The following is a 14,644-nucleotide window of genomic DNA, read 5'->3' as shown; positions in this document are numbered from 1 at the left end:
GAACCCTCTCACCGCTTAGAAAAAAACTGCCTGCCAGTACTCGACACCTCTGTAACGTCAACAAGCTATCAACTAGTGTGAGCGGACAGATGGTTAAAACAGTGAGAGTACAATTTTGGTTGAAAAGTTCAATGATATTACTGGACTGGATTTCAAGCTTAATTTCCCTACTCTCCGGAACAGAATTCAATCTGTAGTTCCACCATAAACCTAACAGGAGGGTGAAGAGGAATGAGAAAGAGAGAAAAAGAGTAATCGACATGTGTAATAACTCCAGTCGTTTACGTGTGCTTTTACACTTCTTCCTGTCAGAGCCCATGGAGGAACTAGATCAACTGTTAAACACACAGAAGAAGTTATAATCCAGCCATTGTTCGATTTTTGCTAGCCCCCTTTTTTTGGTTTGAGGGGCCGGAGCGGGCTAAGATTAATGCTGGGTGTCACTAGTAGGAAGTATGAACTGCTAGGCTTGGTTGCAAGCCATTCCTCATCCTGCGGCTCAGCAGGACATCGCATAGTTTGGCAGGCCCTATTCAGGAGGGAACTCCTTTAATGATGAGAACGAATGCCACAGAGAACCTTTCCCACCAAGAGCAGAAACGCTGAGGACTGCACATCCACAGGTCTCAAGTAGGGCTTTGCAAATTTTTTGAATATCAGTGATAAGTAGATAATGACGCGCTAATATGCAAAACGGAACAGAGAGTGTCAATGGAAGTAATAATAACATGGTCAGGTCTGTATTTTTCAGGGAAGAATCTCTGCAGATTTGGTTTGAATGGTAGTGGGTTAAGATCAGACATTACACTGTACTCAAATGAACACGTGCTACTAATGTGTGGCAATGTGCATCATATGACTTCAGGTCACACAGGTGTGTGGACTGAGGTGAGAGTAGAGTTTGGACGATAAACCACAAATGATTTTGCTGATATCGTTCATAACGATAAGTAGCCTAGGCTAGAGAAATGTGAAATGAAATAAGTTTGCTATTGGTGATTGTTAATGGTTGTTTATGACAATTGATTGTTTATGACAATAAAAAAAATAAAAAAATGCAGTGCACATTGTTATAAACGTATCATTCTATTTATTGTTCAGGCAATTTATCGCAATATGGATTTTAGTCCATATTGCCCAACTCTAGGTGAGAGCGAGTTGGACTTTGATCAAACAAGACCATATTTAACCTGTAACTACAGTTCCAGGGACTGTGCTTATGTAAGATATGTCATAAACACAGAGTACTGTAATCCAAGGTAAACATTGTGTAATTCCAGAAAGATGCAACAACAGGTGATTACTAAGTAATGTATTAATAATAGCGTTGGGCCAGTAAACGAAAGGTCGCTGGTTCAAATAACTGAGCCTGAAAGGGGACAAATCTGTCGATGTACCCTTGAGAAAGGCACTGAACTCTAATTTGCTCCATGGGCGCCGTACTACTATGGCTGACCCTGTAAAACAACACATTTCACTGCACCTATCCAGTATGTGACAATAAAACATATATTTTTTATTTTATCCCCCTTTAGTTTATGAACCTACAGCAAGATAATAAGGTCACCTACAGCTATAGTGGGACATCTATAGCCTAAAGTCCCAAATCAATAGAACACAGACTATTTTAGAGCAATAATAATCGACTGCTTGAATTGCCACCCTCCGTGACCAGACCTTGGCATAACGTTTTGTCTTTGATCGGCAGTCCTCCGAGTGGTTGGGTGCCCTGTCAATCACGTTCGTAATGGCCTGTAAAGGGCCTTCAGTGTTTGGATTGGAGGTCCTTACATGAAGTGCCAACTATAACACAATAACCCCTACCCTGGGACAGCCGACTAGCTCCCCCCTGTCACTGCAATACTTCATGCTGTCCTCAATCCCCAGTCTCACGCACACGCACACACACACTCACACACACACCCACACACACTAAGTCAGGCCCACTTAAAGATAATTCTGGATTCTGAGGAATTCTTACTTCATTTTCTCCCAATCAACAGTGACTTGTGAGTGACTCTATGTCAAGCACATACGATTCATAACCTGTAATTCATGTCTTGGTGCCACTGCAACATAAGTTTGTCTATTCATCTAAATCCAAACTAATCTTGTTAAAGAAACGACATATTAATGAAAATGTTTAATGTATACGTAATACAGTACATTATTTACACCTGATCACCAACGTGTCCAAGCTCTGTTTTGATAGGTATCCCACTAAACCATGATTCACCTTTCCTGTCAACATCATTAGGGACACTTGTCTGTCCTACAAAAACAAAAGTGACAGAGGACAGTCGCAAATGACCAAACATGAGGGCAGTAGACCCCTGGGCCACAGAGCGCTTAGCTCAGCTCAGTCACTTAGCTCATCAGGAAGACTGAATTTCCTTACTTAGCCCAGTCTAGCCCCTCTAAGCACACATACTGTACAGACAAATACCCCCCCCCACACACACACACACACACACACACACACACTCTCAGACAGTGAGCTGAGCTGAGCTTCGTGGCCTGCTAGCCATTGTTGATATTATCCCTGGGTCCCAGAGGTGCTAGCAGCCCGGGTCTCTTGTAGCACGGTGAGCGCCCACATCCTGACCGACCGGATTTGGTTATTTTGTACGCACTCCAACCCTCCAACCTGCGCCAGGCCAGGAACTTCCAGTCACAGAGAATAGTTATGAAGCCCTGGCCACCAGGAGGTTAACCCCCGCCCCGCCGCACGGCCAAAAGGAGCTCATTTTAAAACAATAACATTCAGATCAGCAGAGCCTCCTCAGGGAGGCCCCAGCCCCAGCAACCCCAGCCCCGGTGCAGCGCAGCGATGACCAGATCTGTTTGTCTTGACAACTGCTGCTGTCCGTAGGGCTAGGCTATGGTACTGTAGAGAGAGGACGGCCCGGCCAGACACACACTCGCACACACACGCATGCACACACACACCACAGGATGCTATAGAGAGTGAAACGCAGGCACCCAGGTGCAACACACTGGAAAACATTATCTCAGTGTAACGGCTGTCCTCCTCCTCTTCAGACAAAGAGGAGGAGTAGGGATTGGACCAAAGCGCAGCGTGATAATTGGACATAATGAAGTTTATGAAAGTAGAAACAAAAACCGAAAACACTTCAACAAACTACAAAATAACAAAACGAAGTAGACAGACCTGAACATGGAACTTACATAAATAACCGAAGAACTCACGAACAGGAACAGACTACATCAAACGAACGAACAAACCGAAACAGTCCCGTGTGGTGCAACATACACAGACACAGAAGACAATCACCCACAAACAAACAGTGTGAACAGCCTACCTTTATATGGTTCTCAATCAGAGGAAACGTCAAACACCTGTCCCTGATTGAGAACCATATAAGGCTAATTACACCTGACCTAAACATAGAAACACAAAATTAACAGAAAACAGGTCAGGAACGTGACACTCAGGTGAAGGCTGTCATCAGCGTAGACTATGAGTCATGGCTTTTTTTGATGAGAAAGAACTGTTGTGGGGGAAGATTTTTTTATATTTACAGTAATATTGGCAGAAATATACCCCCATATATTATCCCCCCTGTCAACTGAAAACTATAATGGCGACTAATGTGACAGGTAAATAGGAATTAAACTGCTTTTGAGCTGTGTATCCAGTTGTGTGTATCCAGTGCCACCTTCAATCAGTGTGCTAAGATTAACCAAATACCTTCATGGATTACAACAAGTTAGTCTTCATGCTAATCCGGAGTTGACACAGTCCATTTTTTTACAGCATACTTGGAGTACTGTACCAACTGTCCCTGTACAGTAACATGAGTATGTGTTAATACTACTGTAGCTACTACTGGATGAGAACAGAGCAAACAGATCTTCCGATGGGGACATATTTTGATATAAATTTAGCTGGTGAAGTACCCAGACGAAAGCTGGTGTGGTGAAACTCCTCTACATCCATGATCTCACGTAGAACCAATGCGAGGGAGACCTGTGGTTCTGATCTGTGGTTTATGAAAGCTGGCTGGATATAGATGTGTTCTGGGATGATACTAGCTATTAGTGTGATTTATACAGATGTAGGATTTTCATTTGACCTATATTGTCACAGCAAAATAATCCCACAGCAACAGGATGTTTAGTCCATAATGTTTCTTGATGGGTGGTTAGGCTATTAGTTGGCCAAAATTAGTCTATATGAAAAGTGCAATACTGTTAAAATAACCATGTGTTAGTGTGGGTTTTCAGTGAATTTATGTAAATCACACAAATCTCAGAAAATTGTCAGCAACAAAAGAGTGATCAAATTAAGATCCTATATCTTTAGGTTAGAGGAGAATAAACAGAATCAACAGGACTGCCAACAAGTCAGCCGCATCCTCCATAAAAACGTCCCATTTCAACTCGGTACCACCAAAAAGCATATTGCCTTCTGAACATAACTGCCTCTGGACTGTATCATTTCTCGGGTGGAAAGAAGACTGTGAAAGACAATCAATAATAAGCAAATGTTATCACTTTGGAAGAGGTCAACTGAAAAACAAAACATGGTACAGTACATGATTCCCTATGCAGCTTACCTTAGAAGATATTTCTACAAGTGAGTTAGCATACAAAGGATGCAAGCATCCGTAAATAATATATTTTCAATGGTCTGCCAGTCTACTGATGAGGAGAGAGGCCTTGCTGTTGGAACAAGGTTAGAGTAATAACAGATTGCACTGGTAGGACTACTGGCAGAGATACATGCCAGCATAGACTTATTGAGAAAACAGAGATGGTGACTGGAAAATGACACAGGGTAAGAAATGCAGAACTACCTAACAGAAAGGCAGAGCACAGTGAGGAAATAGTTGTGAGACTGGGACTGGGAGTACTATGAATGGTTCTAAGGTTATATTTGTGGATTATTCAATGCCCGAGAACAGTTGAGAAAGTGTCTTGCTCTCTGCTCACGCCGGCAAAAACTACTGTATGCGTTTTAACAGCTAAAAACCTACTGTTTTCGACGACGCCCCAGTGTAGCTCCCCTGTGACAGTGCCTCTCATTGAACCTTAACCAAGCATTGACTAGGGGATTGAATAAAATATATTACATGTTAATTGTGCTTTACTTTGCCATCCACTTTACTCTGTATTAACTCTGTCATAAAGAATGCCTACAGGCAGTTTTAAAAGGGCCTCTATACCTTAAATGCCTGGAGACTATGGCCATTTTGTTCTCTGGTCCCTATCCCCAAGAGCGAACTGGCTGCCCAGAGCAAGGGCAAGTAATGTCTTCTCAATAAAGACAGCATCAGCGAGGAGAGGCCGACTTTTTACTTTCAAAGCTCTTTCCATTCAATTATAATGAGACTGTCCTTTCAAGTGACATGAGGGGAAACTATGAAATGGCCATAAAACTGTTCAAATCCACATTCGTATTTTACAGTTCTTCTAATTAGGATTCACATTTCCCAATGGAGGATTTCACTCTGCCCTCTTCACAGTTTTCTATTGTAATTTCACTTTTAACACAGTATTGAGATTTATAGGTCATATGTTTTGACAGAATAGAATTGCAGATACATTTTCACATGCTCAATTGATGCAGACATTTACGATTTAAACTGTTTGATGTGTCATACCAGAACATTATAAAATAGAGGAAAGTCATGAAATTACATTTAGGTACACATTGTTAGCTTTCATACTTGTGTATTTACAAGAGCTAAAGTATCCGTGTCTTTTAATGACTATTACAACTAAACACTTATATACTTATATTGTAACGGATTTCCTCTTCGTCTGAGGAGGAGTAGCAAGGATCGGACCAATGTGCAGCGTGGTAAGTGTCCATAATAGATTTTTAATAAATCAAAATGAACACAGAACAAAAATAACAAAACACGAACAAACAACCGAAACAGTCCCGTATGGTGCAAACACTGAAACAGGAAACAACCACCCACAAAACACAATAGAAAACAGGCTACCTAAATATGGCTCCCAATCAGAGACAACGACTGACACCTGCCTCTGATTGAGAACCATACTAGGCCAAACACATAGAAATATAACAGAACAAAACATAGAAAAACAACATAGAATGCCCATCCCAACTCACGCCCTGACCAACTAAAATAAAGACATAAAAAAGGAACTAAGGTCAGAACGTGACAGTACCCCCTCTCCCCCAAAGGTGCGGACTCCGGCCGCAAAACCTGAACCTATAGGGGAGGGTCTGGGTGGGCATTTCACCGCGGTGGCGGCTCTGGTGCGGGACGTGGACCCCACTCCACCATAGTCTTGGCCCACTTATGTGGCGCCTTTGGAGCGGCGACCCTCGCCGCCGACCTCGGACTGGGGACCCTTTCAGCAGGCCCCGAATAGACGGGAGACTCCGGCAGCGCCGGACAGGCGGGAGACTCCGGCAGCGCCGGAGTGAAGGGCGACTCCGTCAGCGTCGGAGTGACTGGCTGCTCCTGACTGACGGGAGACTCTGGCTGCTCTGGACAGGAGGGAGACTCTGGCTGCTCCGGACAGGAGGGAGACTCTGGCTGCTCCGGACAGGAGGGAGACTCTGGCTGCTCCGGACAGGAGGGAGACTCTGGCTGCTCCGGACAGGAGGGAGACTCTGGCTGCTCCGGACAGGAGGGAGACTCTGGCTGCTCCGGACAGGAGGGAGACTCTGGCTGCTCCGGACAGGAGGGAGACTCTGGCTGCTCCGGACAGGAGGCGTTGCTGGAGGCTCCGGACTGACGTCCTTCGTTGGAGGCCTCATGCCATGGATCCTCACCGGAGGCTTCATGCCATGGATTATCACTGGAGGCTTCGTGCCATGAATTATCACTGGAGGCTTCTTGCCATGGATTATCACTGGATTGGAGAGACACACAGAAGGCCTGGCTCTGGGAGAAGGCACAGGACTCACCAGGCTGGGGAGACATGCAGGAGGGTTAGTGCTTGGCCGAGGCACCGGATGCACTGGACTGTGGAGGCACACTGGCGGTCTCGAGCACAGAGCTAGCACCACTCGTGCGTGCGCACTGGGGACATTGTGCGCTCCCCCGCATAACACGGTGCCTGCCCAGTCACTCTCTCGCCACGGTAAGCACGGGGAGTTGACTCAGGTCTCCTACCTGAGTCCGCCAATCTACCCGTGTGCCACCCCCAAAAGAATTCTGGGGCTGCCTCTCATGCCCGTTACCTCGCGCCAATTCCTCGTAGTGGCGCCGCTCCGCTCTAGCTGCCTCCAGCTCCTCTTTCGGACGGCGATACTCCCCCGGCTGTGCCCAGGGTCCTTTGCCGTCCAAAATTTCCTCCCATGTCCAGGAGTCCAGAACCCTCTGCTCCTGGTTACCACGCTGCTTGGTCCTTTTCTGGTGGGTGGTTCTGTAACGAATTTCCTCTTCGTCTGAGGAGGAGTAGCAAGGATCGGACCAATGTGCAGCGTGGTAAGTGTCCATAATAGATTTTTAATAAATCAAAATGAACACAGAACAAAAATAACAAAACACGAACAAAGAACCGAAACAGTCCCGTATGGTGCAAACACTGAAACAGGAAACAACCACCCACAAAACACAATAGAAAACAGGCTACCTAAATATGGCTCCCAATCAGAGACGACTGACACCTGCCTCTGATTGAGAACCATACTAGGCCAAACACATAGAAATATAACAGAACAAAACATAGAAAAACAACATAGAATGCCCACCCCAACTCACGCCCTAACCAACTCAAATAAAGACATAAAAAAGGAACTAAGGTCAGAACGTGACATATATACTGTAGACATTCACTTACACAGACAACAACCAATATGGAAATGAGAACTTTGCATTGGTCAAACTCTACCCTGGAATAGGCCAGGAGGTCAACAACTGGTTAACCAAGATGACCTCACCGGGCCAGAATGAAGAGTGAATGAAGACTGGGTCTGGCCTGTCCTGCGGTGAGGGAGGTAGCTCCCTCTGGTAGCTAAGGGGAAAAGCTTCTGTCCTTCTATCCTGACTGAGTGCAGTGCCAGGCACCAGAGAATTAACTGTGACCCCACTAAGTTCCATACAAGCAAGTCAAAGCTGGAGTGGAAGAAATGAAAGTAAGTGGAAAGTTTCGAGACATAAATATCATACCACACTTCAAAAATAAAATCTGACCAAATAAACCAGAGCTATATAATATTGTATGAATAATTGTTTTAAACAATGGAGAGAATGAGAGAATGACATACACAAGCACTTCATTACAATATACTGTACAAATTCTAATTCAGGACTAGTGAAATGCTATTGAGATCAATCGCCATGGTGACTATACAAATAAGGTAAATAGGTTACATAAATATCAGCCGCAATTCTGCCTATCGCTTCAATCCACTTAGCCTGAGAAGAGTGTCATCTACCTTCATATGCCACAATAAAAACCTGCTTAGCTAAGGTTAACGACCTTCCATTGAGGATAATAAACCTCCGTGGGAGGTTTGTTTACATGTTTTATAGACAGGCAGACCACTCAATCAGGCAGGTTGGCACTGGCAGGGGTCATTTTCTATCATACAATACAGTTGGTAGGTGTCTCACCCACCTTCAAAAACACAGTTTATATTTACCCATGACTCAAATGTCAACACAGGGACAGTCTGGACTTTAAGCCAGACATATTTGAATTAGAGAAAGATCTGGAGCAGGCTTTGATGTGCCTCTGACATAAATAGAGCTACAATTTAGCACACAAACACAATGTTGCCGCTGCCAAGAAAGTTGTGTGTCAGAAAAAAAAACGGTATTTCTGCATTGTCATTCAACACTGGTTGAATCAACGTTGTTTCCATGTAATTTCACTGAAATGACATTCAACCATTGTGGAATAGACGTTGATTTGACATTTGTGACACCAGTGGGACATGTGAGATCTTGTTCTGGGTGCTAAGATTATCATTGTCCAGTACAAACTGCAGTTTAAGTGAGCTGAGATCCCAGGATGTTACAGACAGCCCTATACGGGGAGAAGAATTAGAGGGCTTCTTTGGTGCAGCTCCAGAACCGTGCTGCTATTGAGCCAAGAGTAAGAGGCCACGGGGGCGGTTAAGGAGACGGACAAAAACTGTGGTGAAGTTGGGTCCACGTCCCGCGCCAGAGCCGCCACCGCGGACAGACGCCCACCCAGGCCCTCCCCTATAGGTTCAGGTTTTGCGGCCGGAGTCCGCACCTTTGGGGGGGGGGGGGGGGGACTGTCACGTTCTGACCTTCATTTCCTTTGTTTTGTCTTTATTTAGTATGGTCAGGGCGTGAGTTGGGGTGGGCAGTCTATGTGTGTTTTTTTATGTTGGGGTTTTGAGTTCGGCCTGGTATGGTTCTCAATCAGAGGCAGCTGTCTATCGTTGTCCCTGATTGAGAATCATACTTAGGTAGCCTGGGTTTCACTTTTGGTTTGTGGGTGTTTGTTTCCATGTGTGTGTTTGTTTGCCACACGGTACTGTTTCGTTTTGTTCACATCATTTTATTGTTTTGTTCCAGTGTTCAGTTTGTTTATTAAAAAGACATGAACACGGCCTCCCGGGTGGCGCAGTGGTCTAGAGCACTGCATCGCAGTGCTAGCTGCGCCACCAGAGTCTCTGGGTTCGCGCCCAGGCTCTGTCGCAGCCGGCCGCGACCGGGAGGTCCGTGGGGCGACGCACAATTGGCTTAGCGTCGTCCGGGTTAGGGAGGGTTTGGCCGGTAGGGATATCCTTGTCTCATCGCGCTCCAGCGACTCCTGTGGCGGGCCGGGCGCAGTGCGCGCTAACCAAGGGGGCCAGGTGCACGGTGTTTCCTCCGACACATTGGTGCGGCTGGCTTCCGGGTTGGAGGCGCGCTGTGTTAAGAAGCAGTGCGGCTTGGTTGGGTTGTGCTTCGGAGGACGCATGGCTTTCGACCTTCGTCTCTCCCGAGCCCGTACGGGAGTTGTAGCGATGAGACAAGATATTAATTACTAGCGATTGGATACCACGAAAATTGGGGGAGAAAAGGGGATAATTTTTTTTTTAAATAAATAAAAAAAAGACATGAACACTTACCACGCTGCACCTTGGTCCGATCCTTCTTCCACCACAGACGATCGTTACAAATATTTACACAAAAATACAAGTACAACTACTTCCCAATACTTTTAAATACGTGCGTTTCATTTATCTTGACCAGCTTGTTTCGGTAACACTGTAATTGAAGGGGGTGTACATAAGGCATTCATAACACCTTTATGAAACCAGTCATAACAAATCTGGGACTGTCATGACTGTTGTGAATGTCTTACGTATAACCCTCTTCAAGTAAAGTGTCGACCCTTGCTTCTCATTGGTTCCATTGTACCTGGCAAGCTAAATCAAGTGCACCTCAAGTATTTGACATACTGTATGTATTTGACCCAGGTCAGGAGCTAACCCAGACTGATGGCCATACCGTGAGCAAAGCGATGGACCCAGTAGTAGCTGAAGTCCACCGCTAGGAAAGCCAGCCACCATGCCCAGGCAGAGTCCCAGGGTAGCTCCAGTAGACGCAAGTTGTCCCACACGTAGATGTAAGTGGTTATTTCAAAACCTCTTGCAAATAGCCTGGGAAAAAAGGACAAATGTATTTAGATAAGCACACAGATTCTCCACAATACATTTCAGGTGCAAAGTTAGAGTGTCTTACAGTATACAAAAATAAATGGTACATATACAGCCATACATTATCATAAGAGACGAACTGCTGTAATTACTTTTCTATAGAACAAATTAAGCCAAGTCCTGGACTAAAAAGCTACTTCTATGGAGAGTCTCCATTGATCGTTATTTTTAGTTTAGCACAAGGCTTAAGCTTCCCTATAGCAATTCTAGAAACATACCAGAAAGTTATAGTTTACTCACGTGGGCATTCTGGAAATAATACCAGCTGACACTGAGGTGACGACGTCACTGACGCAGGCCAATGGGGTTCCATCCTTCAGCAGGCTCACCACCAGCTCTACAACCATCAAGCCCATAAAGAACGGGGTGGCCTGTAGTCACAAGCAAAGGAGAACAAATACGAATCAACAGTCCAAGCACAATGAAAACTCCACCACTTTTATGTCTTGTGTTTCCTTGAACGCTTACAGTAACCTCACATGTTTGACTTGGAAAACGAACAAGAGGACATGTGGTTAAAAGGTCTTTCATGTCTTGTGATGCATGATGTTTCCCTGATGGCTCTATGGTGAAGCTACACAGGGATAGTCACATATCATCTCTCTCTGAGGATTTATTTCAGCTTCCAGTGGAGAAGAAAACACTTGAACAACCCATACAAATAATATTTGGAGGAACCTTTCATTTCAATAGGTCCCGTTAAATCACATGACAGTTCAGACTGAAAACATGTATACCTGATGTGTCTGAATATTATCCATCCATATATAATAAGTAAGTAACGTAAACAAGTGAACCATGTCTTTAATATGTATATAGTATGTTCATGTAACAAAACAGAAAACGAACAAAAATAGCTGTATAAACACAAGTTAATATTTCCTCCTCCGATTAGGGCCATTTTTTAATCAAGTTATTCTATTCTATTCCATTATATAAGTATGCTACATACAGTATCTGCTGCATTAGGTATTATCTAGGTGTGGAGTATGCAAGAACAGAATGAGAGGTACTAGGTACTAGGAAGTTACTAGAGGTTACCAAAAATGGTTTCCATCATGTCATAATTCTGACTTGAACAGTGTGTTGGATCTGTTGGCTAGTATTAGCAAATGACCATGTCACTCCTGTGATTGACCTGCCCTGGTCACCTAAACCTTCATCTGGTCACATGACTGCATCCAGGGAGTGTGTGTGCAATGTGGATCGCGAGGTGTAGACCTGGAGGTGGAATAGGATGTGTGTGTGTGTGTGTTGGGGCGAGTTGGAGGACCACGAGGGACCGACGATCACACGCTACACTCCAACATCTGGCAGAGGACTTGACGGACTGCATTTAACAAATGGGCTCAGAGCACAAGCACTCTCTCTCCAAACCCACTGACTGAGAGAGAGATTATCATTTTGGATTCTGGCTTGAACATTCCCTCTTTTTCTCATGTCTAGAGTATTGTTTTACCTCGTCAGGGCTGTGTTCTTGACAGCTTTCCACTTTATTTGGGAAGGAATTCAGGTTCTCATGCCATGTGAAAAAGCGGATGCCGAGGGAATGGGTTGTTTTGGATTTAAAAAATACTTCTTAATTAACGTGTGTGTTTGACCTTCACAATCACTGTGTTTACTCTGTGTGGCATTTTCCTCCAAACAACAGGACAAATGAAAACAAGTCCTATGAAGGCTGTAACATACTTTGGGCTTGTGAAAATTGTCAAGGGAGTTGTATATAAATCTCTGTTTTTGGTCTTAGATCTTGCAAGGCAAATGACATTTGTGGAACAGATGTTAGTATTATCCCAAATGGGGCCATTTATATCAGGTTGTAGATGAGTGAAGTTAGCCACGAGTTTGTGAGGGGGAAGACACAAACCCTGTACACTCTTATGAGAGTATGTCCACTTTGTCCTAAAGTAACAGGTAGAATGTATCTTATTGCAACTGGATAATCAATTAAACTATGGCATGAATTAAATCGGACAAGCAATGTTTATGCAGTGTTTTTATTTATAAACATATTTACATACTGTGCTATGATGATAATCACGCTATACTGGGGTTCAACAGACCAGCGGCTTTTGTAGAGGGACAAGTAATGATGCTTTGTGGGTGACATTTGTTAATGTGATCAGAGGGTCCCAAGTTTGAGCCCAGATTGAGACAAGGAACGGGATGGAAGCAAGACTGTTACAGGTGAGCTAGTTTGCTACAACAGGAAAATAATACTGCAGAAACAGGAAATGTGGATTATAATTAATGGCCATTTTTGTAGGGTTTGATACATTTTTTGTAAGGGAAAATCAAGAATGAAATTTCAAAGTGGAAATTACAAACTTCAGAAGCCTTTTTAAGCCTCATACACACTGCCAGTTTTACATTTCCTGCATTGCATGAAAGTTCTCCTGCAATATGGTGATCAATTAAGATCCTACACCTGTACATACAGTCAACCAAAACACAGACTAGTGCACGGAGTGATGACTACATCACAAACAACAACCAGCACCGAAACAAGAGTGACACACCCATGCAAACATCATATTAAACTCTGTAACAATACTGTAGTAAATGAGGTTCTTTCATTACAGTTTGTTTGGAGCAGGATTAACACACTGAGGAGTCCTGCTGTTTGGATAATTGTTTTTTCTCTATTCATATGACTTTATAGAAGCCTGTTAAAATGTGAGCTTTATCCCTCAAATAACAACCATGCTGATTTTAGGATTTTGTTAAACCTTTATCATCCAGATGTCCCATTAAAAAGTATTGGTGCGTTCTGTTATTTTGCACTGGGTGCTCTTGAGCCAAAAGTGGTCCTAAAATTCAACAATATTTAACAGACATTCCCCCATTGGACTGAAAAGGGCACACCTCCCCACACTCATGGGCAAACACATATTGTTTGTCTAAAACTAAGGATTTGTTAGAGAATTTGAAAATAAATGTACTAATATCATATCATGTGAAAATATGAACCATACAGCCAAAACTCAAGTCCATATATGACATAAACATTAACAGCAACTAAATTTCTATTGTTATGCAATAGGTCTATGGAATCAAGAGATTACTGCAGAAACCTGTGTAGCGACTTTGTCACTCTATAGCACCACTTCCCTGACAGTTCCTACAGGGTTTGTGAGTTGTTTGTGACCATCTTTGTGAAGATTTATGAATATACAGTAGCATATATGATATCATTCAAACTAAGTGTGCAGACTTTATTTCGCTATGTTTAGACATTTCAAGTGTGTCACTCCTAGCATGAGCGGCACAATATCGATTATCAAAAAAACACAAAACACATCAAAGCGCTCCAGCGTTTTCAACAACGAACTCACCTGTTGAACATATGGCGGGACATCCTCCACATTTTCAAATGATGATTCGTTCGGTGTGACAATGTAAAACATGGACCGAATTCCCTTGGTCAATGAGACTACGTCCATGAATTGCGCCATTGTATGCGCCGTCAATCTGTCAATCCCTCTACCCAAGGTGATGCTAAACCGATCGTCTGGGGAATTTTAACTACCGGGTGATACTCGCGCAGTCATCAAACGTCATTTGAACTGTGAGTTTTATTGCACTCTCCAGAGGCGGGATACAGTAAGTGGATCATAGGTGTCACGCCCTGGCATTAGTTATCTTTGTTTTATTTATTATTTTAGTTAGGTCAGGGTGTGACATGGGGGATGTAGGTCTTTTTGTCATGTCTAGGGTTTTTTTATGTTTATGGGGCGTTTACCTAGTCTAGGTGTTTGTATGTCTATGGCTGCCTAGATTGGTTCTCAATTAGAGGCAGCTGTTTATCATTGTCTCTGATTTGGAACCATATTTAGGCAGCCATATTCATTGGGTATGTCGTGGGTGATTGTCTATGTCTAGTTGCCTGTGTTTGCACTTTTGTATGATAGCGTCACGGTCGTTTTGTTATTTTGTATAGTTTGTTTAGTGTTCATCTTCATAAATAAATAGAAGATGTATTCATATCACGCTGCGCCTTGTTCCTCCTCT

At 43.7% G+C, this 14,644-nt stretch overlaps 1 protein-coding gene across 1 annotated transcript in view; it reads right to left on the bottom strand.

Annotated features, from left to right (window-relative positions):
• agmo (alkylglycerol monooxygenase) overlaps positions 1-14,200 on the bottom strand; it is a 37,806-nt gene extending 23,606 nt beyond the window's left edge. The window contains exons 1-3 of the mRNA XM_038976577.1: positions 13,969-14,200; positions 10,874-11,004; positions 10,425-10,576 (exon numbers count right to left, since the gene is read on the bottom strand). Coding sequence (XP_038832505.1) covers positions 10,425-10,576; positions 10,874-11,004; positions 13,969-14,088 — 403 coding nt within the window. The 5' untranslated portion in view covers positions 14,089-14,200. The remainder of the gene's footprint in view (positions 1-10,424; positions 10,577-10,873; positions 11,005-13,968) is intronic.
• Between the last annotated feature and the right edge of the window lie 444 nt (positions 14,201-14,644).

This window comes from Salvelinus namaycush, chromosome 37 (assembly GCF_016432855.1).
Source record: "Salvelinus namaycush isolate Seneca chromosome 37, SaNama_1.0, whole genome shotgun sequence".
Lineage (NCBI taxonomy): Eukaryota > Metazoa > Chordata > Actinopteri > Salmoniformes > Salmonidae > Salvelinus > Salvelinus namaycush.
Note: the sequence above shows the minus strand (reverse complement) of the source record. Positions and strands in the feature narration are given on the sequence as shown.